Source organism: Mesoplodon densirostris, chromosome 10 (genome assembly GCF_025265405.1).
Source record: "Mesoplodon densirostris isolate mMesDen1 chromosome 10, mMesDen1 primary haplotype, whole genome shotgun sequence".
NCBI classification, from domain to species: domain Eukaryota; kingdom Metazoa; phylum Chordata; class Mammalia; order Artiodactyla; family Ziphiidae; genus Mesoplodon; species Mesoplodon densirostris.
This window is the reverse complement of record NC_082670.1, coordinates 91838507-91865055: the sequence shown is the minus strand read 5'-3', so window position 1 is coordinate 91865055 and position 26549 is coordinate 91838507. Positions and strand designations below refer to the sequence as shown.

Genomic DNA, 26549 nt, shown 5'->3' with positions numbered 1-26549 from the left:
GCGACAGTCCCACGGGGCGGCCGCGCGAGGCCCGAAGCCCAGACCCGGCACCCGGGCGCGGCCACGTGCGCCCCGCCGGCCTCGCACGCTCCACCGCGCCGGGCCGCGGGGCCAACGGCAGGCACGCGCGCCCCCAGCGCGCACACACTCCCGGGCACGCACACCGACGGCCCGGCCCACGTCCGCCACGCCCCGCCCTCCCCCGCGCCCCGCCCCCGCCCTCGCGGCGCCGGCCGCCGCCTTCCCATTGGTCGCCCGGCGCGTGACGCGCGGCGCCCGGCCCCGCCCCTCGTCAGTCACTCGGCGGAGGCGGCGCTGGTAGGGACTAGTCTCGTCCGGAGACTGGCAGCGGCGGCGGCGTCGGCGGCGGCCGGAGCTCGAGCCCCAGCGGCTGAGGGCGGGCGCGGGGGAGGGAGGGGGGCCGGTCCGCGACGACTCCCCGGACGGCGTTTCTCCTCCGAGCAGCGCCGGTTTCGGCTTTGGGGGGGGGCTGGGGTACAGCCCATCCATGACCATGGGCGACAAGAAGAGCCCGACCAGGTACCTGCTCCGAGCCGAGGGGGCGGAAGGGGAGGGAGGGCTGGGGGCGGGCGGGGGCCGGCGACGACTAGGCCCCGGAGCCACCCGGGGCGGGGGGAGGCGCTGCTAAGATGGAGATCCGGGGGCGGGGGGAGGCGGCGGCGGCGGGCGGTGGCGGCGGCGGCGGGAGGCGGTGTCGCTCCCGCTCGGGGCCGGCGGCCGTGCGCGCCGCAGCCATGGCGGCTCCTCCTCAGCCGCCCTCCGCCGCCGCCGCCGCCGCCGCCGCCACTCCTCCCAGACAAAGGGAGATTTAACCAGGTGGGGAGGGAGGGAGGACGCGAGCATGGGAGGGGAGAGGGAATGAGCCGGCCCACTCCCCGCCGCCGGCTTCGGGCTGTCCCTGCGCGCCCCCTCCAGATCCGGCCCGCGGCTCCCCTCCCGGCCCCCCCAGCCCCACTCAAGTCCACAAGTCCGCCCGCTTCCTGCGCCCGCCGCGGCCCTTCCCGGGGCGCCGCCGCCGCCTACTGTGCGAGGCAGCACGGCCCGGGCCCGGAGGCTGCGTGGTGCCGGTGGGGGCGCGCCGTTCCCTCCCCCGGTTGCTCTTCTCGGCCCCGAAAAGGGTGGGTGGGTGGTCGCCGGGGCGAAGTTTCCAGCGCCGGATTCCTGCGAAATTACGACGGCTCACCAGCGCCTGTGTTTTGCTGTCTCTCCCCCTTTTTCCTGCTCCTTGACTCTTCCCTCCCCTTTTCCCCACTCCTCACTCCTCTGAAGGCCAAAAAGACAAGCGAAACCTGCCGCAGACGAAGGCTTTTGGGATTGTAGCGTCTGCACCTTCAGAAACAGCGCCGAAGCCTTTAAATGCAGCATCTGCGATGTGAGGAAAGGCACCTCCACCAGGTACTTGAAGATCTGTATTACCTTTTGTTATACGACTTTTTTTTTTTTTTTTAAGGTGGGGGTATAGGGTTGTGAGCTCTACTTTCTGCCTTCTTTCCAACTTGTTGATTACGGCTTTTTCTGTACGTGCCGGGTGGGGGGGGATGATGTCGCTTTGGGTTGTGTGTATTTTCATGTTGGGTGCAAAGCCTCATGTTCACTGATTTATGGGAGGGAATTTTTCCAGGTTTCGTCTTGTTTCAAACAGACGCTGGATTTATTTGACACTTGTATCCATTGGCTCTATTGGTATTGGCTCCAAAAGAGAGGAAGCTTTGCTATGGATTGTAGGACATTGGACCTTTTATTTTTGCCATGTGCAGAATGTTTTTAATTTGCCTGTCGTGAATTATTCTTCTCTTCCCTGAGAAATTTGGTGGTGGTTGTACAGTAACGCGGTGGTTGTGCTTTTCCTGTCTTGAACTGCAAATGCCTTTTTTTTTGTTTTCCTTGCACTTGAAGATAAATGCTGGGGTTTGATAAAGTGCATTTTTTGGAAGACTGAACTGTCAGTGTGTGTGTTTGTGTGTGTGTGTGTGTGTGTGTATGTTTCTGATTAGCTTATGAGAAATGGTGATGGAGGACGATTTTTGCAAAATGTAGAATGAATAGTGTGATTATACTGAAGTTTGTGTTTAGAGCTTTATTAAAATGCAAAGAATGTTGAAGGAATTCCTCATTTCAGTGAAGGTGGTAAACTGGTATCAAAACGAGTTGAACTACTCCAGATTTAACATTTAGATATACTTGAATGAAATGTGGAAGCTGATTTTGTAGTTTTCCGGTCATCTTTTAACTTGTAACTGGAATTTGTTTCAGTGATTAGAGTTTGAAATTAAAAACTATTCTTTATGTCATTTAATGGGCAGACGTTAGGGGGGCTGTGTGTGTTCATGTGTGTGTGTGAGAGAGAGAGAGAGAGCAAGACAGAATGAGTGAGTTCCTTGGGGATCTTTAAAGTTGATTGCCAAAAGTCTTATTTCATCAGGTACTTGTTTTTGAATTGGCATTCCAACATGACCGTGTAGTAGCACTGCACAGTTCAAACTGGTTATTGTTCTTTGGCTAAATGAATGTGTCCTGTTAGGGTTTCATTGCTTTATTTATACCTGGGAATAAATAGATATTGGGCAACTTTGTCCGATTACTGGTGGAACAGTTCTGTGAATTCCACTAACTCTAAATACTGAGACTTTTGAATAAAAATATTCCAGAACTAAAAAGTACCTATTTCCCCATAGGTACGTTTTAAAGTAAATTCATATCAATATTTTGTATTACCATAGAGCAGATTTAGTTAAAATAAGAAACACTCATTGGGAGCTTAGTAGATTAGTAGATTTAGATTGGGAGCTTAGTAGATTTTGTTTTGCTATCTAAAACAGGGAATTCCATCAAATGCCATGAAAGTTTAGAAATGTATTTGTTATTTAAAGCAATAGTGATTGTATTTTATTTGAGTAATGTTTTTTTACATGTAGAATCCCTCAGAGGCCAAACCTCTTTATTGTGGTTTTGCTTTGAGTGTTACCGTAGATGATGTTAAAGTAAATGACTAGGAAACTCCTAAGAACTTGAGAACTTTACTGGTGAAGAGAAACTTAAAGCAGATTCAAAAGTTTACATCCAATGTATTGCTGGGAATAATTATCTCATAATAAAGTGCATTTCAGTTTCTACACGTATAAAAAAAAATCTGACTCATCAGCTCTTTGGAAGCACGTGTAAGGTTTTGATTTTAAAAACAATATAGATGTTTAAAATTTTTTGAGTCACAGATGACAACATTGGAATTGTTTTTTTAACAAATATATTAAATTACTAATAATGAAAATGTTTCAGGAACAGGATACTCACCTACTATCTTGAAGAGTCTGTGACTTTTTTAGGTCTGTGGTTGTGTAGGATTTGAACACAGATTTTAGAGATCTGAGGAATTTAAGTTCTTAACAACTCATGGTACTTATACATAAGTTAATTTCATCTTGGTTATTGTCAATATTTTCATGCGGTTAGATCTGGAAGTCTTTATAAAAGATTTTGTTCTAGAAGTCATTGATCAAAAGGCAAATAACATTTGGCTTTCTTATGCTGTGGATGGGTTTCATGTGAAAGGGTGAATTTCACAGGTTTTCCTCCTGTGTTGTCCAGTGTATTAACTGTTGGTTAATTTTTCTGTGACACTAGTTACTACTGCTTTGTTTTTTTCCTGGGCCTTTTTTTTGTGTGTGTAATTTTCTTGATACAACAAAGATTTGACATTTGTTGCCTTGTATAGTTTTCATCAGATTTGGTATTGATGGCAGTAGAAAACTTGTTGGGTTTTGGATGCTGGGTAATAGGCAAAAATTAGTGATTTTTAGAATAATTTTTAAGTAATAAAAGGACTTCTAGCCTGTTGACTGGCATAGAAATTGGGTTTTATTGCTCTGAGCTGATGTTTTGTATTATAACAGCCTCGCTGGTTGGGTAGCCAGTGGTAATTCTGGAGTTTGTTCATCATTCTTGTCACTGTCGTTGCCATCATCTATCTACCAATCAAGCTAAGGAAGTCAGCTTTGAATTAGTGATAGTCCGGTAGGACATAGAACTGTATTTATTCTTTGAGAATAGAATTGATATTTCTCAGTTTCATTAGGAAAATATTATTTTTATTATTTAAATATTTATATTTATTATTATTATTTATATATTATTATTAAAATATTAGGAACATTTATTAAATTACTAGGGTGTGAAAGAGTCTGCTGAAGACATTGGGGACGGGAGGAGGGTGTTAAAAGGTTGGTAAGACATGTATAAGAATGGCTGTAATCCAAGTTATAAAGGCTCTAAGAGAGGTATAAATAAAGTGCTACGGGAGGTCTGAGCAGTCTGGCTTGGGCATCAGTTAGAAGAATTCCCCCTCCCCTCAATTCTTCTGGATAAGAAGAATTGATTTCTACAGAATTACCTGCCATCTTTCACTGTTATTGCCATGTGTACTAGATAAATTTAATTCTGCGGGTGGAGTCAAGAAAGTGATTCAGAAGGTCTTTTCTTCTTTTTGTAGCAGCTTAGAGCAGAGGGTCAGAAGCTTGAAAGGAACGTATTAAGGGCAGGAGGCAATACTTAAGAGGCTCCGTGGAGGTTCAGGGGGCAGTGGAGAGCTTTATTTTGGATGTATTACCAATTTTGTTTTGGGTCTGTTTAGTTCTTAAATACACTCCTTTTTCCACCTATACTGTTCCACTCTCTACCCTGCTGGTTGTTTTTTTCTAATAGCTTTATCGAGACATAATTTATATACCATATGACGCATCAACACTATAAGTGTACAATTCAGTGATTTTGGGTAATTTTTAAAAGTTGTACAGCCATCACCACAAACCCGTTTTTGTACATTTCTGTCACATTGCATGTCTTCCTCATGCCTGTTCTGTGATACACTTTTACGAAGCCTTTTAACACTGGAGCATGGAGGAGGCACCCGCAGCTGAGAAGCTCGCCTCCCCACCATGCTGATGCACTCTGAGCCTTTCAAGGTAGTAAATAAAGGAGTGTCTATGGGAGGTGGTGGTGAGTGGGAAAGAAACACTACCCCTTCCCTAGGTGATAGCCAAAGTAGTATTTCCCAGCCCACTTTGCCTGTCTCATGAAAGAGGATATCAGCTTTTAAAAGGAAGAAAACCGACAAAACCACAAACTCACAAATTTACCTAACCGTTGTTCTGCTAAGTTGAAGTTGTTTAGTATTGGGCAGAGTAACTTCCTAGACATGGTGATAAATGAAATATATTTTACTTTTGGTTTTGTTATTTCTCTGAATGCAATGATCTCTATTGTAAAATCAAAATTACTAAAATATTGCTGCATTTCTTCTTGATTAGTGGTTCTTTGATAATAGTGCTGCACTGAATACTACTCCCCTGAAAAATGTACTGTATTTAGAGTTTTTACAGACAAGTAACAGTGAGGAATTTGCTTTAGATGTGTAATAAGATTGTGTGGCTTAAAAAAAACAATTCTGGTACTAAGGCTATTGAATGGGAAGTTGGTAGGACTCAGTTGTTTGTGTGTAAAATATTTTCCTTGTCCAGGAACTCCCTGATTCTTTGCAGTTTTAACTTTGGACTTTTTCTCCTCTTAAATTCAGATACCCTGACAGTTGAAAGTCTCTTGACTAGTCATGAAGTACTTTAGAAGTTTTAGGGGAAAACACACATATTTAGTGAAACGTGAAAGTTTTGATCTTTGCTGGAAGCTTCAGAGGAGCATCATCCTATGGTACTTTTCGGATAGGAAGCCTCCCAGGAAGCAGAGGGGTGCCTGACCTAGAGAGGAGCCAGGCCCTTCCCCGCAGTTCTGGGTCACTCGCCACAGTGGTTCTGCTCCTTAGGCCACATTGGCTGTATTGTAGTGTTTGTCTTTTGTAAAATTTCTCCATAAAATACATAGAAAAATTACCAGTCCTCCAAATCATCAAACCTTGTCAAACCTTTCGGCCTCGAAGCTGATACAAAAGCGAGTACAGGTTTAGAGATCACTCTTACCCAGAAATGGAGTGATAATTTATTTTGTGTTTGCTATTACACTGGACTTAACTGATTTATTAGTACTGACTTGATCTTATGTATACTTGGTGACCTTAAAGTAAATTACCTGGGTAGTTGACAAGTTTTTATTGAGCACACAGACATCTGGGCCCTGGGTGTACAGTGGTGTACAGACAGATGAGATCTTTGTTCCCGTGGAGCTTAAAGTACTATGGTGGGGACAAGAAAATAAACGAGTGAACAGAAGAATAAGATCATTTCAGCTAGAGACCAGTGCTCCGAAGAAAGTAGAGCGGAATAGGGAACTACAGAGTGGTGAGTACTGGGCAGAGCGACTGCTTTGTAGGCAGAGTCGAGATACACATTTGCCTTTTTAGGAAACACTAAAGCTGCTTTCTTTTGGAGCAAGGGGATAGTTATTTCTGGAGGTTTACCTGTGCCAGTTAGCTCATTTGGTGGGGGACAGTTTAGAGTTCGAGCCTTTCTGCATAGGCTACTCAACTTTTAGCTACACATCATAGACTAAAGTCTGGCCAGCTAACGTGCCAGTATATCCTGTTGCAGTTGACCCTTGAACAACTGGAAGGTGAGGGGTGCTGATACCTACCTCCCTGTGCATAGCTGAAAATCCACGTAACACTTGTCCTTTGGTATCTGAGGGGCATTCGTTCCAGGACCTGCCACGAATTTCCCTGGCTGCTCAAGTCCCATAGTTGGTCTCCGTATCTGCAGTTCTGCATCAGTGGATTCAACCAACCACGGACTGTATAGTACTGTAGTGTGTGTTTATTGAAAAAAATTCATGTATACGTGGACCTGAGCAGTTCAAACCCATGTTGTTCAAGGGTCAGCTGTTACTAGGATGGGAGGTTTTGAATGGATTCAGTATGTATTATATTTTCATGCATCGTGTGTTTATCGTGTGCTTCCGTAGATGCTGAAGAAATTCCAAGTGGCTGTAGCTTACGAAAATACTTATTAGTACTAATTCGGTTCCTTAGTATTTTAGGGAATAGTGGGTCTCCAAAAGTCTCCTTTACAACTTGAAGTAAAACATTCTACAGTCATTGTGGTTCTCATTTGCCCTCTTGTCCCAGCGCCAGGGCCTTTTCTCTTTGTGACATCTTCCTTTATACTTCCTTTCACTATCTCTCCTTCCGCTTTTTCTTTTTGCCTGTTTTTTTATTTTTTATTTTTTATTTTTTATTTTTTATTTTTTTGCGGTACGCAGGCCTCTCACTGCTGTGGCCTCTCCCGCTGTGGAGCACAGGCTCTGGACGCACAGGCCCAGCGGCCATGGCTCACGGGCCCAGTCGCTCCGTGGCATGTGGGATCCTCCTGGACCGGGGCACGAACCCGCGTCCCCTGCATCGGCAGGCGGACTCCCAACCACTGCGCCACCAGGGAAGCTTTGCCTGTTTATTTTTAAGTAAACTTTTTGAACTGTAGCATACATTCAGAGAAGTGCACAAATCATAATTGTAAGGCTTGATGAACTTGCACAAAGTGAGCATAACTGTGTAACCAGTACCCAGATTAAGAAACAGAACATTACCAGGACCCCAGAAGCCCCTTGTTCACGCTGCAGTCACTTCCCCCTACCCCACCCCTATCCTGACTTCTGACACTGGAGATGAGTTCTGCTTCGTTCTGAACTTTATTTAAGTGGAGTCATACAGTATGTACACGTCTGGGTCTGGCTTTTTTCACTCATTGTTATGCTTGTGAATATCCATGTTGTGTGTGGTTCTTGTGTAGTCAACCACTGCTGTTTTATCCTAAGAATATCTTAGAGCTCAACTCTACATACAGACCCCTAACACATTCGAGAGATGGGATCTCTGTGCACCTTCTGTTCATTACCTCACAGTTGAACACAGCCATCTCCTCCCAGCAGCAGCATAAAATCCACACATCATTAGGTGAAAGGAATAAAACCTGGTGTGTGGAATTTTCTGGAGTATGCAAATGGGGTAAACTTTTGGCTCTCATGAGTAATATTGTTCATCGGTCATTTGTATTTCAAGGCAGTGGTTGAATAAACAAGGAACCTAACAAACTTGTTGAAAAGATAAGACCATAAAAAGATAGCCAGTGGTGTGAATGCCATGGTAGGCATGGAGTGAAAGGGTACCTGGTAGAGACCCTAAGTGCTTTTTAGAGGAGGTAGAGACAGTATATGGGGTATGTTGGGCAAGGCCTCACTGAATCTGAGGTTTGAACTAGGCCTTTTTCGTTCTTGGATGTAGGGTTTGTTGTACAGGTTGATACAAGTTAGTTAGTTCTTTGCCTCCTCCTACCTCCTTTTTAACTGTTCACTGCCCTTAGATATCACCCGTACCTTTCTACTTCTCTTCACAGGCTGGTAATTCCCAGATACTATTTATTAACCACCTGTCACCACCCCCATGTACACATACACGTGACAAACAGATCCAACTGGTTCTTGGGCCTCTCCATTTGGACAGCTTAAATTATCTCTTGGTTCTCATTGCTTTTAGGGTAAAGTCCAAATCCTGAGCATCACAAGGGGCTTCTGATTTGGTCCTCTACCGTTTCTTTAGAATTTATGGAAGCAGCCTGCCACCACCCCATCTGCCCTCCACACACAGCATGTGTGTGTTTCATACCAAACTGCTTGGTGTTTTCCTAGCATGGACCATGATGTCTCATTTCCATACCTTCGCATGTTCTTTTCCTCTGGATTTCTTCTAAAATGCTCCCCCTTTCTTGTAGCCTGGCTGACTCTTATTTGTCTTTCTACATGTCTCTGGAAGCCTTTTCCAACGCCCTACAATCATATACCTCTTTATAACATTTGAACTGTATTTTTGTTTGATTACCTTTGTTATGTTTTCACCTTTTTTTTTGAGGGCACGATCTTTCTTTTCATATCTTTCCCTATGTCTGATACAGTGCCAGGCACTTGGTAGGGGTTCACTCAATGTATGTAGACTAGATGCAGACTGGAAGTTTGGAGTCGCCTTTAAAACTGTTCCAGTTAAGAGTTCTGATACATACTCTTGCACTTTAGGGCTTGCGTCTTGTCTGTAAAGTTATTGGATTACGATAAATTTGTCTTTATAAAGCATGTCCTTAAGAAGTAGTATTCTCATTTTTCTGATTTTGTTTTCTAAACATGTTCTAGAAATTAAACACAGAGTTTACAACCTTGGAGACCTTGGGCCATGCATTTAAAGTACTTCCTGGAGTGGTTTTGGGCTTCAGAGCTTTAGCACACTTAACTAAATAACAATAACTGTGATGATTCTTTTTCCTTTTTTCTTGCCCATTTGGTGATTTAAGCTGCCAAAAGTCATGTCAAAAAGTATGCTAATAAAGCAGAGGATCAGTCACGTTGTGGAGAACCAGTTTTGAGATGTGATAGGGAACGAGGTGGGTGCGCTTGTAAGCTGGCACCTAAAGGGAGTTTAAAAATGGCTACGGGGGCCTCCCTGGTGGCGCAAGTGGTTGAGAGTCCGCCTGCCGATGCAGGGGATACGGGTTCGTGCCCCGGTCTGGGAGGATCCCATATGCCGCGGAGCGGCTGGGCCGGTGAGCCATGGCCGCTGAGCCTGCGCGTCCGGAGCCTGCGCGTCCGGAGCCTGTGCTCCGCGACGGGGGAGGCCACAACAGTGAGAGGCCCGCATACTGCAAAAAGGAAAAAAAAAAAAAAAAAAAAAAAAAAAAAAAAAAAAAAAAAATGGCTACGGAACATTTTGGGTGTTCTTGGAAATGTTTTGCTACGCTGTTCATTGTGTTAAGTTCTGTTGTGTTAACATACCCATAACTTGATAGTTGTACCTTGTACGTGATATACATCACTGTTATTTGGATTAATTACTGTTGTTAAGTCTTGACTCATTCATTTATGTGGCTATTTTTTTCACTTCTGTGCAGTGATTGACACAGACTGTGATGCCAAAGATGAATTCTCAGTAAAGGCATTGCAGATAAACTCCCGTGTTACTCAGAAATCATAAGTACAGATTTTTCTTGACTTTAAATGGGGTTGCATCCAGATAACCCATCATAAGTTGTCATAAGTTGAAAATACCGTAAGTCAAAAATGCATTTAAAACGTACACCTAACTTGCCAAACATTACAGCTTAGCCTAGCCTACCTTAAACGTGCTGAGAACACTTACAGTACCCTGTAGTCGGGCAAAATCATCTAACACAAAGCTGTTTTTTAAAATTTTTTTAAATTTATTTTTGTCTGCATTGGGTCTTTGTTGCTGCGCGCAGGCTTTCTCTAGTTGCGGCATGAAGGCTTCTCATTGTGCTGGCCTCCACCTCTGCAGAGCGCAGGCCCCAGGCACACGGGCTTCAGTAGTTGTGGCTCGCGGAGTCTAGAGCGCAGGCTCAGTAGTTGTGGCGCGCGGGCTCAGCTGCTCCGCAGCATGTGGGATCTTCCTGGACCAGGGCTCGAACCCGCATCCCCTGCGTTGGCAGGCGGACTCTTAACCACTGCACCACCAGGGAAGCCCACAAAGCCTATTTTTAACAAAGTGCTGAATATTTCATATAATGTATTGATACTGTACTGAAAGTGAAAAACAGATTGGTTGTCTGGGTACAGCATGGTTGTAAGTACATCGGTTGTTTGCCCTGCTGATCATGTGGCTGACTGGGAGCTGCGGCCCCCGCCTCTGCCCAGCATCACCAGAGAGTATTGTACCACGTATCTCTAGCCCAGGGAAAAATCAAAATTCAAAATTTGAAGTGTGGTTTCTACTGGATGTGTATCACTTTTGCCCCATTGTAAGGTTGAAAAAGCCATTGTAAGTCAGGGACCATCTGTAGTTGAAATCACAAGGTAAACAGGTGAAATTTTTATTTTTAAATACAATTAGATCTTTATTCCTCCTCTCCTTTCCTCTCTCTGTCAATTTAGAAAATCTATTTAAATTATCATTTGGCTGGAAAAAGAGACTAGGAAAGGGGGATGTAAAAGAAACATCTTAAAACTTGTTCAAAACATTTTCTCTGTAATTTCGGATCATAAGCAATACAATTGAAGATGAAACTTTGATAGCCTTTGGGAGGGACAAGAAATTAAGGGTGATATAGGATGCCGGTTTCATCAGCTTATTGGGTCTTAAAACACAAAAGTGCATGGTGGTTACTCAGAGGGCGAAAACAAACCTGGTGACTGTTTTCTAACAACAGATCAGATTTCATATGTAGGCTATGAGTTTTTGATTAAGTAGGTCTGGGGTATCCTGAGAATTTGCATTTCTTACAAGTTCAAGTCCAAGGTGATGTTGATGGCTGCTGGTGTGGGGAGCACACTTTGAAGACTGGTTTAGATGACCTTAAGTTCTCCTTTAAAGAGAAGCCAGCCACGCTTCCTCATGAAGGTGAAGATCGTTTTTGATGTCTGTTATGGAAAAATTATGTCTTAGTATTTTGAAGTGAGCTTAAGAGAAGTAAGTGATCAACGTTCTAGGAAACATGTTTTTAATCCAGAGCTGGCATTAGAGGTGATTCCTTAATTAATGAATATGTTGTGTGAAGTATAGGAATTGATAAATTGGGGGACCATATCAACTAAACTATTTTTTACATCCTAAAATCAACAGTTATCTTGCATTACTAACACTTGGCTTGAATTTCAGACGTTTATTTAAAAAACCTATTTCTTTGCAACATAAGTTAGAGAGGCAGAACCAGGTCTTAAAAATTAGTGAATCAACATTCCAGTAAAATGTTGGCAAAGAACGTGAACAGGTAATTTATGAAAGAACTGCAAATTAAGTTAGGAAGTGTGGGAAATGTATACAACCTTCCCATTATTCGAATAAATACAAAACAAGGTAACATTTTTTTGCAAGTAAAAAATTAAAGATTAAAAAAAATTTTTTAGTGAGGCTAGGAAATGGGCATTTTCACAGACCCTTGGGTGGGTGGTGTGTAAGTTGATTTAAATTTTCCAAAGGCCATCACGGCAGTTGGTAGCAAATGCCTTTAAAATATTTCTATCCTGTTCCCCAGCAATTTAATTTACAGGAATTTGTGTGATCTGCATGTGAAAATTCTGTGTTATGTATATTAGTTGCATCGTTATTTTAACAAAAAATGAAATTACTTACATAGGAATCAACAAGGAATTGTTAGAAACTATTGAATAGCCATAAATATTTTGCACCTCTTAAAAATGGTTTGAGATCTCTGTCAAGTGGTGGTGGGAATGTAGAATGGTACAACTACTCTGGAAAACAGTTTGGGCAGTTTTTTATAAAACTTACCATATGACCTAGGAATTTCACTCCTGGGCATTTATTCCAGGTAAATGAAAACTGACATTCACACAAAGTCTGTTCACAAATATCCATGGCAGCTTTACTTGCAATAGCCTGAAACTGGAAACAAAAATGTCCTTCAGGGGCTTCCCTGGTGGCGCAGTGGTTGAGAGTCCGCCTGCCGATGCAGGGGACACGGGTTCGTGCCCCGATCCCGGAGGATCCCACATGCCGTGGAGCGGCTGGGCCCGCGAGCCATGGCCACGGAGCCTGTGTGTCCGGAGCCTGTGCTCCGCAACGGGAGAGGCCACAGCAGTGAGAGGCCCGCGTACAGCAAAAAAAAAAAAAGAAATGTCCTTCAGTATGAGAATGGTACATCCATACCATGGATTGCTACTCAGCCCCTAAAAAGGAAGAAACTATCAATGCATACAACTGGCATGGATCTCAAAGGGCCCTTATGCTGAGGGAAAAAAGTCAATCTCTAAAGGTCACCTATTGTAGGATGCCATTAACATTCTTGAAATGACAAAATTACAGAGAGAACAAATTAGTGGTTGTCAGGGGTCAGGGATGGCGGGAAAAGGAGGGAGATGTGTGTGATTGGAAAAAGGTAGCAAGAGGGGGAGGTCTTTGTGGTGATGGAACAGATCTGAATCTTGATTGTAGTGATGGTTTCATCTATCTACACGTGTGATAAGATGACAGAACAGTTTACATACAGTATACCAATGTAAATTTCCTGGTTTTGATACTGTACTATAATCAAGAAGATGCAATTTTGGGGAAATTGGATAAGGGTTATTTGGCACCTTGTACTATTTTTGCCACTCCCTGTGAATCTATAATTTCCAAATAAAAATTTAAGAACACATTTAGAAATAATATGTAATATAAGAAACTGCTCTTAATATATTGAAAGAAAGCAAGTTACAAAATGATAAACAATATAATCCCACTTGAAATAATATTTCATGCCATTTCACCTAATATACATACCTAGAAGTAATGACTGATCAAAATACTAATTCTGCTTGGTGGGATGATGGGGTTTTTTTGTATGTGTGCTTTTTTTTTTTTTTTTTTTTTTTTTCTTTTTGCGGTATGCGGGCCTCTCACTGTTGTGGCCTCTCCCGTTGCGGAGCACAGGCTCCGGACGCGCAGGCCCAGCGGCCATGGCTCACGGGCCCAGCCGCTCCGCGGCATATGGGATCCTCCCAGATCGGGGCACGAACCCGTATCCCCTGCATCGGCAGGCGGACTCTCAACCACTGCGCCACCAGGGAGGCCCTGTATGTGTGCTTTTCTGTGATTTCTGTAGTGTGGATGAGTTGGTATCAGTTTTGCAGTTGGAAAAACCAATTTTCATAATAGGAAATTAAAAAAAAAAATCTAATTCTAGAATATTGAAATTTAAATAAGCAAGATCAAATTTTAGATTAAGGGAATTTAAAGTTTTGTTTATATTGGTTACACTAACTTAGTATTAGAACAGCTATTAATATTGGAATATATCTGTATACTCTAAAATATGTTGTTTGTAAATTTAAAATTGTTTTGTTTTCTTGTATAATATCGCTTATATGTGGAATCCAGAAAAATACTACAGATGAACTTATTTGCAAAGCAGAAATAGAGACAGTGATGTAGAGAACAAATGTATGGATACCAAGGGGGAAATGGGGGTGGGATGAATTGGGAGATTGGGATTGACATATATACACTACTATGTATAAAATAGATAACTAATTAGAACCTACTGTATAACACAGGGATCTCTACTCAGTGCTCTGTGGTGACCAAAATGGAAAAGAAATCCAAAAGGGGGGGATATATGTGTATATATATAGCTGATTAACTTTGCTGTACAGCAGGAACTAACAAAACATTGTAAAGCAACTATACTCCAATAAATATTAATGAAAAAATATTAAAACATTTAAGAAAAAAAAGTTTTGTGCCCTTTTTTTTTTTTTTTTTTTTTTTTGTGGTACGCGGGCCTCTCACTGTTGTGGCCTCTCCCGTTGCGGAGCACAGGCTACAGACGCGCAGGCTCAGCGGCCACGGCTCACGAGCCGAGCCGCTCCGCGGCATGTGGGATCCTCCCGGACCGGGGCATGAACCCGCGTCCCCTGCATCGGCAGGCGGACTCTCAACCACTGCGTCACCAGGGAATCCCATTGTGCTCTTTGATTTACAAAATCCTGTATAATATTCTAAATCAGTGTTGCTCAGGAGAAGTATATGCATTATAAGCCACATGTAATTTTAAACTTTCTACTAGCGACAGTAAGAAAGCAAAAAGCAGGTGAAGTTATTTTTTAGAATATATTTTATTTAATCCATCATATCCAAATCACTGTTTCAACTTGTAATCAATAATAAATTGCAGTGAGATATTTTACATTCTTTTTTTTCATATTAGGTGTTCAAAATACGGTGTGCATTTCACAGTTACAGCATGAGTCAATTCAGACTAGCCACACTGCAAATGCTCAATAGCCACAGGTGTTTCATGGCTGCCATATTGGAGAGTAGTAGCAGTAGTAGTTGAAAGTCAGGGCTTTGGTTGTCAAACCTAAGTTTGAGTAACACCAGCTCTGTCATTTGCTAACCTTGTAACCTTGGGTATGTTACTTTAACTTGTGCTTTAGTTTTTCAGTTATGGATAATAACTTCTCTGTGGGAGTATTCTAAGGATTAAATGAGTGAATGTATATAGCATAGTTGGCACAGGACCTGGCACAGAATACATACTGTAAACAATATGTAACTGATGGTAATGTTATTATTCCAATAGATTGTGTGTTGATTGAACGACTAATCATTCTAAAGGCACAACTGATTTCTTAATAATATTACTAGTGAATAAATATGTAAGGAGTATATGAGATAACCTTCGTTTTCCAGAATTAAAGTTTTGGGCCCTAACTTTAAAGTTATGACTGAATGAATGGACAAATATTTGAGCACTTATGTGCAAAATATTGCATGAGGCAGTTGAACATTTAGACTGTAAGTCGTAAGATGATATCCTCAAATACAGTGTATTTGCATAGTACTTTACATTTTGCATACCAGTTTTTTGTCTGTTTTCCCAGTGCAGTACTCAGAGCAATCCTGAGAGGTAGTTGTTATTCTAGCTTTCACAGTTGAAGAAGCTGAGGCTCAGAAAAGTGAAGTAACTTATTTGATTTCCTACCCAGTTAGTAGAATAGAAGAAATAGAAAAATGATTATAATTAAATGGACAAATTAATATGGTACAAAAGTGTTTTAACTGTATTCCTTTTTTTTTGCGGTACGCGGGCCTCTCACTGTTGTGGCCTCTCCCGTTGCGGAGCACAGGCTCCAGACGCGCAGGCTCAACGGCCATGGCTCACGGGCCCAGCCGCTCCGCGGCATGTGGGATCTTCCCGGACCGGGGCACGAACCTATGTCCCCTGCATCGGCAGGCGGACTCTCAACCACTGCGCCACCAGGGAAGCCCTAACTGTATTCTTTTGATTCAGTTATTCCGTCATTATTATTAGCCTAATCAGGTCACATGTGATGTAAAAAGTTAATACAAGTCTGTAGATTAGGTGATGTATTTTGCTTGTTGTGAAGTTGAGTGTTTATCATTCTGTTTCTTGGTTAAATATACCCATAAAAATGGGCTAAGAATATGCTATATATGCTGACTGCTTTAAAATCAGGTTATTTGAAGTGCTATTCGTCTGAAGTGCTGTTCATTGCTTGACTTACTCAGAAAATGAAACAATTCTTTGAAAGAACATTACATGCCACCATTAAAAGTCAGTGGTGAGAGGCAGTTTGTGAATGATTGACTCTCCAGTGCTGTGGTGCAGTGGAAGGCAGTCGTCTCCTGGGCAGAGTCAGGTGCAGCATATATCATCAGGTATTCATTCTTTGTGTTCTAATATGTAGATTCTCCTTTCAGTGTATGCATTGCTGACCTTTTTTCTGGTTTCTTCTTCAATTAAGAAAATTGAGGAAGTCACAGGACATCCAGTTTGTTGCTGGGTACCCTGGGACAGAATGTGTGACAGTAAACTATCAAGTCATCTTGACACAAGTACTTTTGGTGTGCATTGTTGAAGCATATTTATAGAAGGGAAGTTATGTTTTGGTGCTCAGGACCCAGTGATGACAGGGGGAGGTAGGTGGAATGTTCTTTGCCCCTTGGTTTTCTCTCTGCCTTTTCGGATAGTTTTACTTTGGCTTAGCATGATTTGCCTCACAGTGCCTCTCTTCCTGTCTATATAGCCTTTACCGTTGTATAGTTAAGGGCTGTAAATCTTAAACAAAGAACCCATCAGAACTCCTAGGAAAGACTCATCATTTCTGATCTTGGTGATTCTTACAACATGAAATTCTGCTTCGGTATTTGTTTTTCTTTATAGAAGAGTTGTGAGGTTTGTGGAATGTAGCTATCCTGATTGACTTTGGGGATGAAGTTTGATGTAATCACGTTTCAAAGATTTCTACTATTTTGGCAGGGGCAATCTTAATGCCTAGGATTTCTTAAAAGTTTCACTATACACGATGTCCGCTACTACACTTATATATATTTTAAAAATAATATATTGTAAAATATATATGTACAGCTTTGTGTGCTAGGTTGGAATGTAAAACTGTGGGTTGCAGTTAACACTTGAAATTCCCTGAAATTCACAGAACTAGATGATGTCTATGTTTCCTCCAGTTTTGAAATACTGATTTATGTCAATTTTGTTAGCTTTTAATATAATGATTCTTGAATATCATGATGCCAAATAACTTGTCTTAAAATATATAGAAAATAATGTATTTGTAATGTCTTACGCTCCACCCCCAAGATATATCAGTAGATACACATTTCAGAATCTCCAATAGGGAAAACTTTATTTGTTAAAACTTTTTGGCATTGTCAACTTCATGTGTAACTAAATAGTTTCCTATTTAAGTTATAGTTAATCTTTTTATTTTTAAATTTTTCATTTATGGGTTAATAAATCCTTGTCCCTGATTTTCCCAAATAAATTAAGCTCATTGCAGACTGACCAAGGCACTAGATTCATTTAATGTCCTATTAAGGATCTTTAAGATAAGGGCTTCGAGACAGAACACCTGGTGTGGAAGATAAATTTTTTTTTTTTTTTTTTAAGTACAGACAGGTGTACTGCAGCCCTAGGGGTATGCTTACTTGGTCTTTATTATATCGTTTAATTAAAAGAAAGACTCTGTAGAATGGATGAACAACAAGGTCATACTGTATAGCACAGGGAACTATATTCTTACCTCTTACTGTTGCCTAGGAAATGCCACCTTCTGCTTCTAGACGTAGCTCATGTCAGCTCTTTTGGGAACCCTTTCTTGATTCTTTTTTTCTGTGATCATTGAAGCACTTTGTATGTATCTCTAGCATAGCATAGTATAATTTTTGTACTGAAATTTGTTTGCGTTTGTTGCCCAGGTTTACATTTGAAGCCCTCATGGGCAGGCACAGTGACATACTGTTATGTCTTCAGAGGCAGGGTCTTCTGTGCTGCTGCTGTTGTATTCTTCATGGTACCCTTTAGAGTGTAATCCACTCTCCTAATCTCTGTTTTACGAATCCTGTTTCCTTTTTAAAATAATTGTGCTGTATATTGGTTAACCCTCTCTGCAAATGGGTATGTCCATTAAAAAAAAAAAACACCTTGGTAAGTGACTTGGAAAGACTGCTAACCCTAATTTACTTCCTCTCTTTAGTTTCTGATTTTACATTACTTTTGCATAGTCTGTTGTTACTGTTCTGTTGTTACTGTTTAGAGAGGTCCCTTGATTATCTCCCTTTCAAGTTGATACCTGCTTTTCTGCTTACAGCTGAGACAACAATTGATTGCAAAATAGAATTCTTCTGAAGCAGTATCTTTTAAAAAGGTGATCCTTCTCAGGAGAACTCCTAAAGAATGACCTCCTCTTAAATTCCATTCTGCTTGCTGGCTTAAGGTTTTAGAAACAGAGCTATCTTTAAAGGTTTGTAAAACAGGGACTAGAGGGTCTACTAGACTCAAGAGTATGGCTTAAGGAGGAAACGGTGGATTAAGATTGACAAGATCGTGAAGTCTTTATTTTTCTTTGAAATTTTGCAGCTACATAGGACTCAGAATGATTGTAATTCTCCTAGCAAAAGGATGTTCAAGAGGTGGGCTAGAGAATTTTTTGAATTGTTTAATAATTTAGACATGTTGGAATTTTACCTATTATTTTTCAGGAGTGAAGTCCCAGATCTTTCCCTTTCAGCTGGTACTGTTTTATAAACAGAGCCTCTGAATTGTTAGTATTTTCAGAAATCTTTGATCTGTTAATGAATTTCATGTGAGAAGATATTTTTCCTGATGAATTGGGATGTTGTGGTAAAAAAGTGAATTTGTTGCATTTTAAATAAAACTATTAGCTATTAATAAGCACTTAATAACTGGAGTGTGAATTTTGAGAATAAGTTATCAGTGAAAATAGAGATTAAGGTTTCTAAATAGATGTTAATGTAGAAACTTCTGTAAAATCAATACCTAGTTTTAAAGAACATTTACAAGCAAGAAATGTCTTTACAAAATTGAATACATTTAGTACACAGCAACCAGGCTGATCAGTAGATTGGGAAACTTTTGCTAAACTTAGTATTAGAGTTAATCCTAATACTTAATCAACTTATGCTAACTTGATGAGTCATTGTGATCCTCTTGTGGTTTTGAGAGGTGTATTTTCAGAATTAATTTTGTTCGTAACATGCTCACAGAAAATTGGTATAAGGATATTGCTTTGTTTTTCTCAGTGACCAATAGAATCTTTAAAGTGTCCTTTTTAGTTTTGTTTTCCTGTCCCTGGTAGTTTATTTCCAGTTTAGTGATTTTGTCAAGTAAACAGGTCCTGATTATCTTTTCCTATTCCCCTTTCCTTTATCCAGGCTCTATAGTTTTCTGTGAAATACTGCTTTAGAAATTTTTGTTTGTAACTCTTGTTCAAATGTCTATAAAGTAAAATTCAAACTTACAATAGTTTTTATTCTCCAGCTTCTTAGTAATAAGCAGTGTGGTGAAGTGGAAAACCTTTCAAAGTCTGACATAGTGACATATATATTTTGGATATTTTTGTGTCATTTTAACTTTTCTAACTCTCATGCTAATGAATGAGAGTTTCGATAGGTCAGAGCTAACTCTAACTTTGACTTTATGGTGGTGTCTGCTACTGTGAATTTCATTTTAAAACTCTTTTACCTTTATGTAATTGAGTAAACCTATCCAGATTTTAGAAAGTAAGGTATAGTATGTGGTTTTCTTGTGTTCTTTATATTTTCCTTTAAAGAACAGGCTTTTGGACTTACTTACTGATTGTTCTTTAGGGTCAGAATATTTGTAGTGTGCAGATAAATCAGACTTTTTCTATAGTTCTGTTCTTGAGGATACAGTTTGACTTTCAGTTTAGCAAATATTTGTGGAATACATTTTATTACCTGTGAATGAACACATTTTTAATTCTTTCCATTGGCTACATTTAGAATCAGAGGAACCAGTTTAGTTGGCCTCCCCTGCTTCTGCTTTATGAGATGAAGCAAAGTAAGAGCGATGAATGCAGAGCATTAGAGCCAGTTTTCAGTTGTCTTATATCATTTAGAATTTCCTCATCTAACCCCCCAATTCATTTTAGCTTCAACCTTTTTATCATTCCCCGCCCCCCGCCCCCCCAAGAAATATCCCCAAACAAAACACCAAACAGCAGACCCTGGAATTAGACCACACGAGGCTTCTGGCAAAGTGGAAATTGATATATACTTTTCTTTGCTTACCTCTGGCTTTTCAAGACTCATGGATTCAAAAGTAGGGAAAGAAGTCCCAACTCTCCGTGTCCAGCCCCATGAGAAGTTTTAGGTGACGTGAAGCAGGGAAGAGCTAACTAGATAACTGACCGTTGAGTAAATTCAGCCTGGCTGTGTTTCGTTCTTTCATATCTTTTCTTGTGCTGGACATGAAATTGTTTGGATCAGATACTGGTGTAGAGATAAGAAGAGTAGGATTACTCTACTGTAGGGAATGTGAGAAATAGCATAGCGACCCCAAATACACGACACGAAGTTGTAAACAAGCTAGATTTATGACCTCTTCCAGTCATCAGGAAAACCACTTTATGCCTTGGTGAAACTCTGGCAGTGCAGATTGTTTCTGAAGAGATGCATGTTATAATTTATAGGGTGTGTTTGTTTGTGTGTGTGTGTGTGTGTGTGTGTGTAATGATAATGATGGTATTGATACTAAATTTACAGCTAAAATGTCAGGCTCTATTGCCAGTTAAAATTACTAGGAATGAAGATAGAGTATTTTGAAAATACTTCGAAGCTAGCGAGAAGATAACTCTGCTCTACAAGAGGATCTATTTGTAGCATTTCTAGAATGTGTTGTCAAATAGTACTAAATAGCTAGATTTTTTATCTCCTGATTTTAAAAGGCGATAAACAGTAAAACCTGTATAAATTTTGTACACTAATGTATAATTTCTGTATTAACTCTGTGTTACTTAATCCTTTGTATTATTTAAGAGAAACCAAGAAGTATTATGCTGCAGTCAGGAAAAAAAAGCACAACATCTTGTCATCTGTTTCTTTCTCGGTTTTATTAAGGTATAATCGGCATATTAAAAAGTTCACATTTAAAGAGTAAACTGGGAAACCACCACAAAGAAGATAATGATCATATCTATCACTCCTAAAAATTTCCTCTTGCCCCTTCGTAATTGCTTTCGCTCCTTTCTGTCTCCAGGCAACCACTAATCTGCTTTCTGTCACTATAGATTAGCTTGCATTTTCTTGAATTTTACACAAATGTAATCATACAGTATGCACTTCTTTGGGTCTGTTTTCTTTCAATCAGCATACTTATTTTGAGATTCATCCATGTTTATTACTTCTGATTGTTGAGTAATATTCCATTGCATGCATATTCTGCTTTTTGTTTATTCTTTCATCTGTTGATGGACCTTTGAGTTTCCATTTTCTGGCTCTTACAAACAAAAAGCTGCTTTGTACTTTCCTGAACAAGTCTTGGTGTAGATGTATACTTTCACTTCTCTGTAGTACATACCTCAGAGTAGAATCAGTGGGTGTGTTTAATAAACTGCCAGACTTTCTTTTCAAAGTGGTTATATTATTTTAAATTTCCAAAGCAGTGTATGAGAGTTCTAGTTGCTCCACATCTTGCCAACCTTGATGTGGTCAGTCTTTTTAATGTTAAGAGGGCTTCTGATGGTATCTCATCGCGGTTTTAATTTGTGTTTCCCTAATAACTAATGATGTTGAGCGTGTTTTCATGTGCTTTCAGTTGCCATCTGTGTATTTTCTTTTTATTATCTTTTTTATATCTTTCCTCCATTTTAAAATATGGTTGCTTGACTTATGAATTGTGAGAGTTCTTCTAGATTCAGATATATGTTTTGAAAGTGTATTGAAGAGCAGATATACTAATTTTGATGAATTTTAATTTCCTTTTTCTTTTATTTATTTTTTATTTATTTATTTTTTGCGGTACGCGGGCCTCCACTGCTGTGGCCTCTCCCGTTGCGGAGCACAGGCTCCGGACGCGCAGGCTCAGCGGCCATGGCTCACGGGCCCAGCCGCTCTGCGGCATGTGGGATCCTCCTGGACTGGGGCACGAACCCGTGTCCCGTGCATCGGCGGGCGGACTCTCAACCACTGCGCCACCAGGGAAGCCCTTATAATTTTTTGTGTCATTTAAGAAATCTTTGCCAACCATCACTAAGATTTTCTCAGATCATCTTCTAGAAGTTTTATAGTTATAATGCCTACATTTAGGTCTTTAGTCTGTTTTGGGTTGTTTTACATATATGGCTATCCAGTTGTTCTAGCACCATTTATTGAAAAGATTATTCTTTCCTCGTTGAATTGCATTGGCATCTTTGATGAAAATCAATGGACTGTATATTTGTCACTCTATTTTGTACCATTGATATATTTGTCTTTCTTTACTACTGTCTTAATTAGTATAGTTTTATAATGTCTTGGAATCAGGGCATACAGTAGATCCTCACTATCCATGGGGATTGTTGTAGGACCCCCTTTTGATACCAAAATCCATAGAAGCACAAGTCCCCTATATAATATGGCGTATTTGCATGTAACCTATGTACATCCTCTTGTGTACCTTAAATCATTTCTACAGTAGTTTTACTATTTAACACAATGTAAATGCTATGTAAAATTTGACGACAAATGGTAAATTCACATTTTGCTGTTTTGGAATTTTTTTCCCCCAAATATTTTTGCTTGGTTGCATCTGTGGATGTGGAGCCCTTGGATACAGAGGCAGACTGATGAGACTTTTAATTTTGCTTTCAAAGTAATTTTTGTTATTTTAGGTCCTTTGCATTATCATATAAATTTTAGAATCAGCTTGTCAATTTCTACAAAAAAGCCTGCTGGGATTGTTGTTTGGATTCGTTGAATCTATAGATAAACTTGGGGAAAAAAGGACATCCTAACATTAGATTCCATATTCCAATCCTTGAACATGGTGTAGCTATCCATTTACTTAAATGTTCTCTCAACAGTGTTTTGTGGTTTTCAATGTGCAAGTCTTGCATATTTTTTGTCAAATTTATCACATTTTTGATGCTGTGTGAATGTTGGTACTTTAAAATTTTCAATTTCTGGTTGTTTGTAGCTAGTTTATAAAAATACACGGTTTTTGTTTTGTTTTTTTCAGGTTCTGTAGTTTTTTTCATCGATGATCTTGTCTATGAATTAAGAGTTTTACTTTTCCAATTTGGATGCCTTGATTTTGTTTCTTTGTTTTTTTCTAACTTGCCTATTGCACTGGTCAATTGTCCAGTACAATGTTGAATAGAAGTTGTAAGAGTGAAAATCCTTGTATTGTTCCTGATCTTTAAGGAAGTAAAGCATTCAGTCTTTTATCGTTAGGTGTGGTATTAGTTGGGTTTTCTTTTGGTAGGTTGAGGAAGTTTCTGTTCTGGTTTGCTGAGAGTTTTTATTGGAGAATAGATGTTGGACTTTGTCACATATAGTTTCCCCCTGGATTTATTAAAACAGTTATACAGGTTTTCATGTGTAAGGCTGAATTACATTGGTTGATTTTTGGAATTTTAAACCAACCGTGTATTTCTGGGATAATCTCATTTTGTCATGATGTATTCTCAGGGCAATAATCCATGTTGGATTATTTTGTTAAGGATATTTCCATCTGTGTTCACGAAGGACATTGGTTTGTAGTTTTCCTACCTTATATTTGTTTAGTTTTACATTCAGGCTAACATGAATCTCATAGAATGAGTTGGGAAATGTTCCTTCTCTTTAATTTTTTGAAAGAGTTTGTATGGAATTCGTGTTATTTCTTCCTTAAATGTTTGGTAGAATTCACCAGTGAAGCCATCTGGGCCTAGAGTCTTCTTTATAGGTAGTTTTTAACTACAAATTATATTTCTTTAAAAGGTATAGGAATATTGAGATTACTTCTTTCTTCTTGCACAAGCTCTGACAGTTTGTGCCTTTCAAGGAAGGTAGAACTTTGTCCATTTCACTGAAATAAAGTGGCTTATAGTATTCCCATGTCCTTTTAATATCTGTAGCATCTGTAGAGATGTCACCTCTTTTATTCCTTATTGGTAATCTGTGTTTTCTCCCTTTTTCCTGATGTGTCTAGTTGGGCTTACCAGGATTGTATTGATCTCAGTGAGGTTTTGATTTCGCTGGTTTTTTCTTTGTTTCTCTTTTGTATTTCATTGATTTCTATTTTAGTCTTTACTATTATTATACCTTTCTAGTTTTTTAAGGTATAAATTGAGGTCATTGATTTGAGAGCCTTCTTTTTTAAATATAGGCATTTGATGCTATAAATTTCCCTCTCAAGTACTATTTTAGTTACACCCCATAAAATTTGATCATGTGTTTGCCTTTTCAATCAATCCAAAATACTTTTTTATCCCTTTAATTTCTTTTTGACTGATGCATTATTTAGAATTACGTTACTTAGTTTCCAAGTGTGTGAGGATTTTCCAGATATCCTTCTCTTTGACTTCTGGTTTAATTATCTCAATTTTCTCATTAGGGCATCTAAACATTTAGAATAATGTCTTTTTGACGAATTGAGCTCTTTGTCATTGTGAAATGACCTTATTTATCCCTGGTAATTTATTGCTCTGTTACCTACTTTGTCATATATTAATATAGTAACTCCAGCTTTCTTTTGACTAGGGTTAGCGTGGCATACCCTTTCCCATATTTGTATCTTTATTTGACGTGGGTTTCTTACAGGCAGTATGTAGTTGGGTTTAGTTTTTCTGATCAGATATCACAACATTGCCTTTTTAATTGTGGTGTTAAGACCATTTACATTAAATGTGATTTTGATATTATTGGTTTTAAATCTACTGTCTTACTATTTTCCCACCTATTCTTTTTTTTTTTTTTTGATTTTATTATTTATTTTTGCCTGTGTTGGGTCTTCGTTGCTGCATGCGGGGTTTCTGTAGTTGCACCGAGTGGGGGCTACTTTTCCTTGATGCGTAGGCTTTTCGTTGCAGTGGCTTCTCTTGTTGTGGAGCACGGGCTCTAGGCTCAGGCTTGAGTAGTTGCAGCACGCAGGCTCAGTAGTTGTGGTTCGTAGGCTCTAGAGTGCAGGCTCAGTAGTTGTGGCAAATGGGCTTAGTTGCTCCGCGGCACGTGGGATCCTCCCGGACCAGGGATCGACACTCCCTGCATTTATTGGCAGGCGGGTTCTTAACCACTGTGTCACCAGGGAAGTCCCTTCCCACCTATTCTTGATTCTTCGTTCCCCCTCTTTTGGCTTGAGGTTTTTTTGTTTGCTTGTTTTTTTTATTTCACGTATGTCCTTTCTTACCTTCTCAGCTGTTACTCCTCGGTTGTTGTTGCTTTAGTATATATACATCTTTTAACTTAGTTTACCTTTAAGTCATATTACAGTTCTTCATATATAGTATAAGAACCTTATTGTAGTAGCCCTTTTCCTGCCCCTAGCCTTTATACTATTATTGTCATAAATTTACTTCTGTATGTGTTGTAGTCTCCCACAATTAACTTCTGCTTTAATTTGTCAAGTTACCTTTTAAAGAGATTTTAAAATATAGCAAGAAGTCTTTTATATTTTCCCAACATATATTTTTGGTGCTGTTCATTCCTTTCTGTAGATCCAGATTTCCATGTGGTAATATTTTCCTTCTGCCTGAAGGACTTCCTTTAACATTTCTTGTTAGTGCAGGTCTGTTGGTGATTGATTCATGTTATAGTCCATAAACAGTTATTACGATCTTCGACTTCCAACATTTATGTTGTCTTTGGAAGTCTGTGGTTTGGTGTGCTTGACAGGTAGACTTCTTATTTGAAATGAGGGGGTTCGGGGCGTGAACTTTCTTTCTCTTGACATATGTTTCCATTCTTCAACCCATCTAATTTCCCCCAGTGGGAAGTATGTAAGAGTGATTGGTGTTTTTTTAAGTGGCCATCTGTATCACAACCATAGCACTTCCTTTCCCTTTGTAAGATGTCCTTTGTTTTTAGAATCAATCTTTTCATATTGATTATTCGTCTTGATGACTTTCTCTATAGATTATTGTGGAGCAGCTGGAATACTTTGACAGAGGTAGAATGCTTTACAAGTCTTTTTGAAGCTTATCTGATTGGTTGTACACTTCTGTGCATTAGAAACATACTGTCTAGTGATGTGGAACAGCCAGTCATCTTGTCTTGCAGAGTTGAGGTTTGATGAAGTTGGTTATATGAGGCTCTCAGAAGGCCATCTAGAAGGACATGATGAAAAGAGTTTTTGAATGGAAAACTGAAATGATAAAATATTTTAGAGAAAGTACTTAAGAAAATATATGAGAATTTTTTAAAAATCGGGTTTATTGAGGTATTTGTATATAGTAGTATCAAACCTTTTCATGTATTAGGTCTGAACTTGGTCTTTTAATTACAAACAAGGAAAAGAATATTTCCTCCTCCTAAAAGTACCACTTGGCATTCACGTCAGCAGTGTAGGAATTCCAGTTCTGTGCATCCTTATCCTTCTCAGTACTTGGTATTGCCAGTTGCTGTTTTGTGTAGTAGGTTGTAGTGGTACCACATTGTGGTTTTTATTTTTATTTCCCTGATGAATAATGATAAGCCTCTTTTCATTTGCTTATGTAACTCACCCATATTATCTTTGGTGAAATGAGTTTAGGGTTTTTTTACCCATTTTAAAATGTTTTGTTTCTTTGTTATTTAGCTTTTAGAGTTTTTCATGTATCCTGGATAAGAGTTCTCT

The 26549-nt window shown here is 39.8% G+C and overlaps 1 protein-coding gene across 1 annotated transcript in view; it reads left to right on the top strand.

Moving 5' to 3' along the window:
- The first annotated feature begins 431 nt into the window (after window positions 1-431).
- Window positions 432-26549, top strand: part of RYBP (RING1 and YY1 binding protein) — a 76291-nt gene continuing 50173 nt past the window's right edge. The window contains exons 1-2 of the mRNA XM_060110869.1: window positions 432-540; window positions 1291-1416. Coding sequence (XP_059966852.1) covers window positions 509-540; window positions 1291-1416 — 158 coding nt within the window. The 5' untranslated portion in view covers window positions 432-508. The remainder of the gene's footprint in view (window positions 541-1290; window positions 1417-26549) is intronic.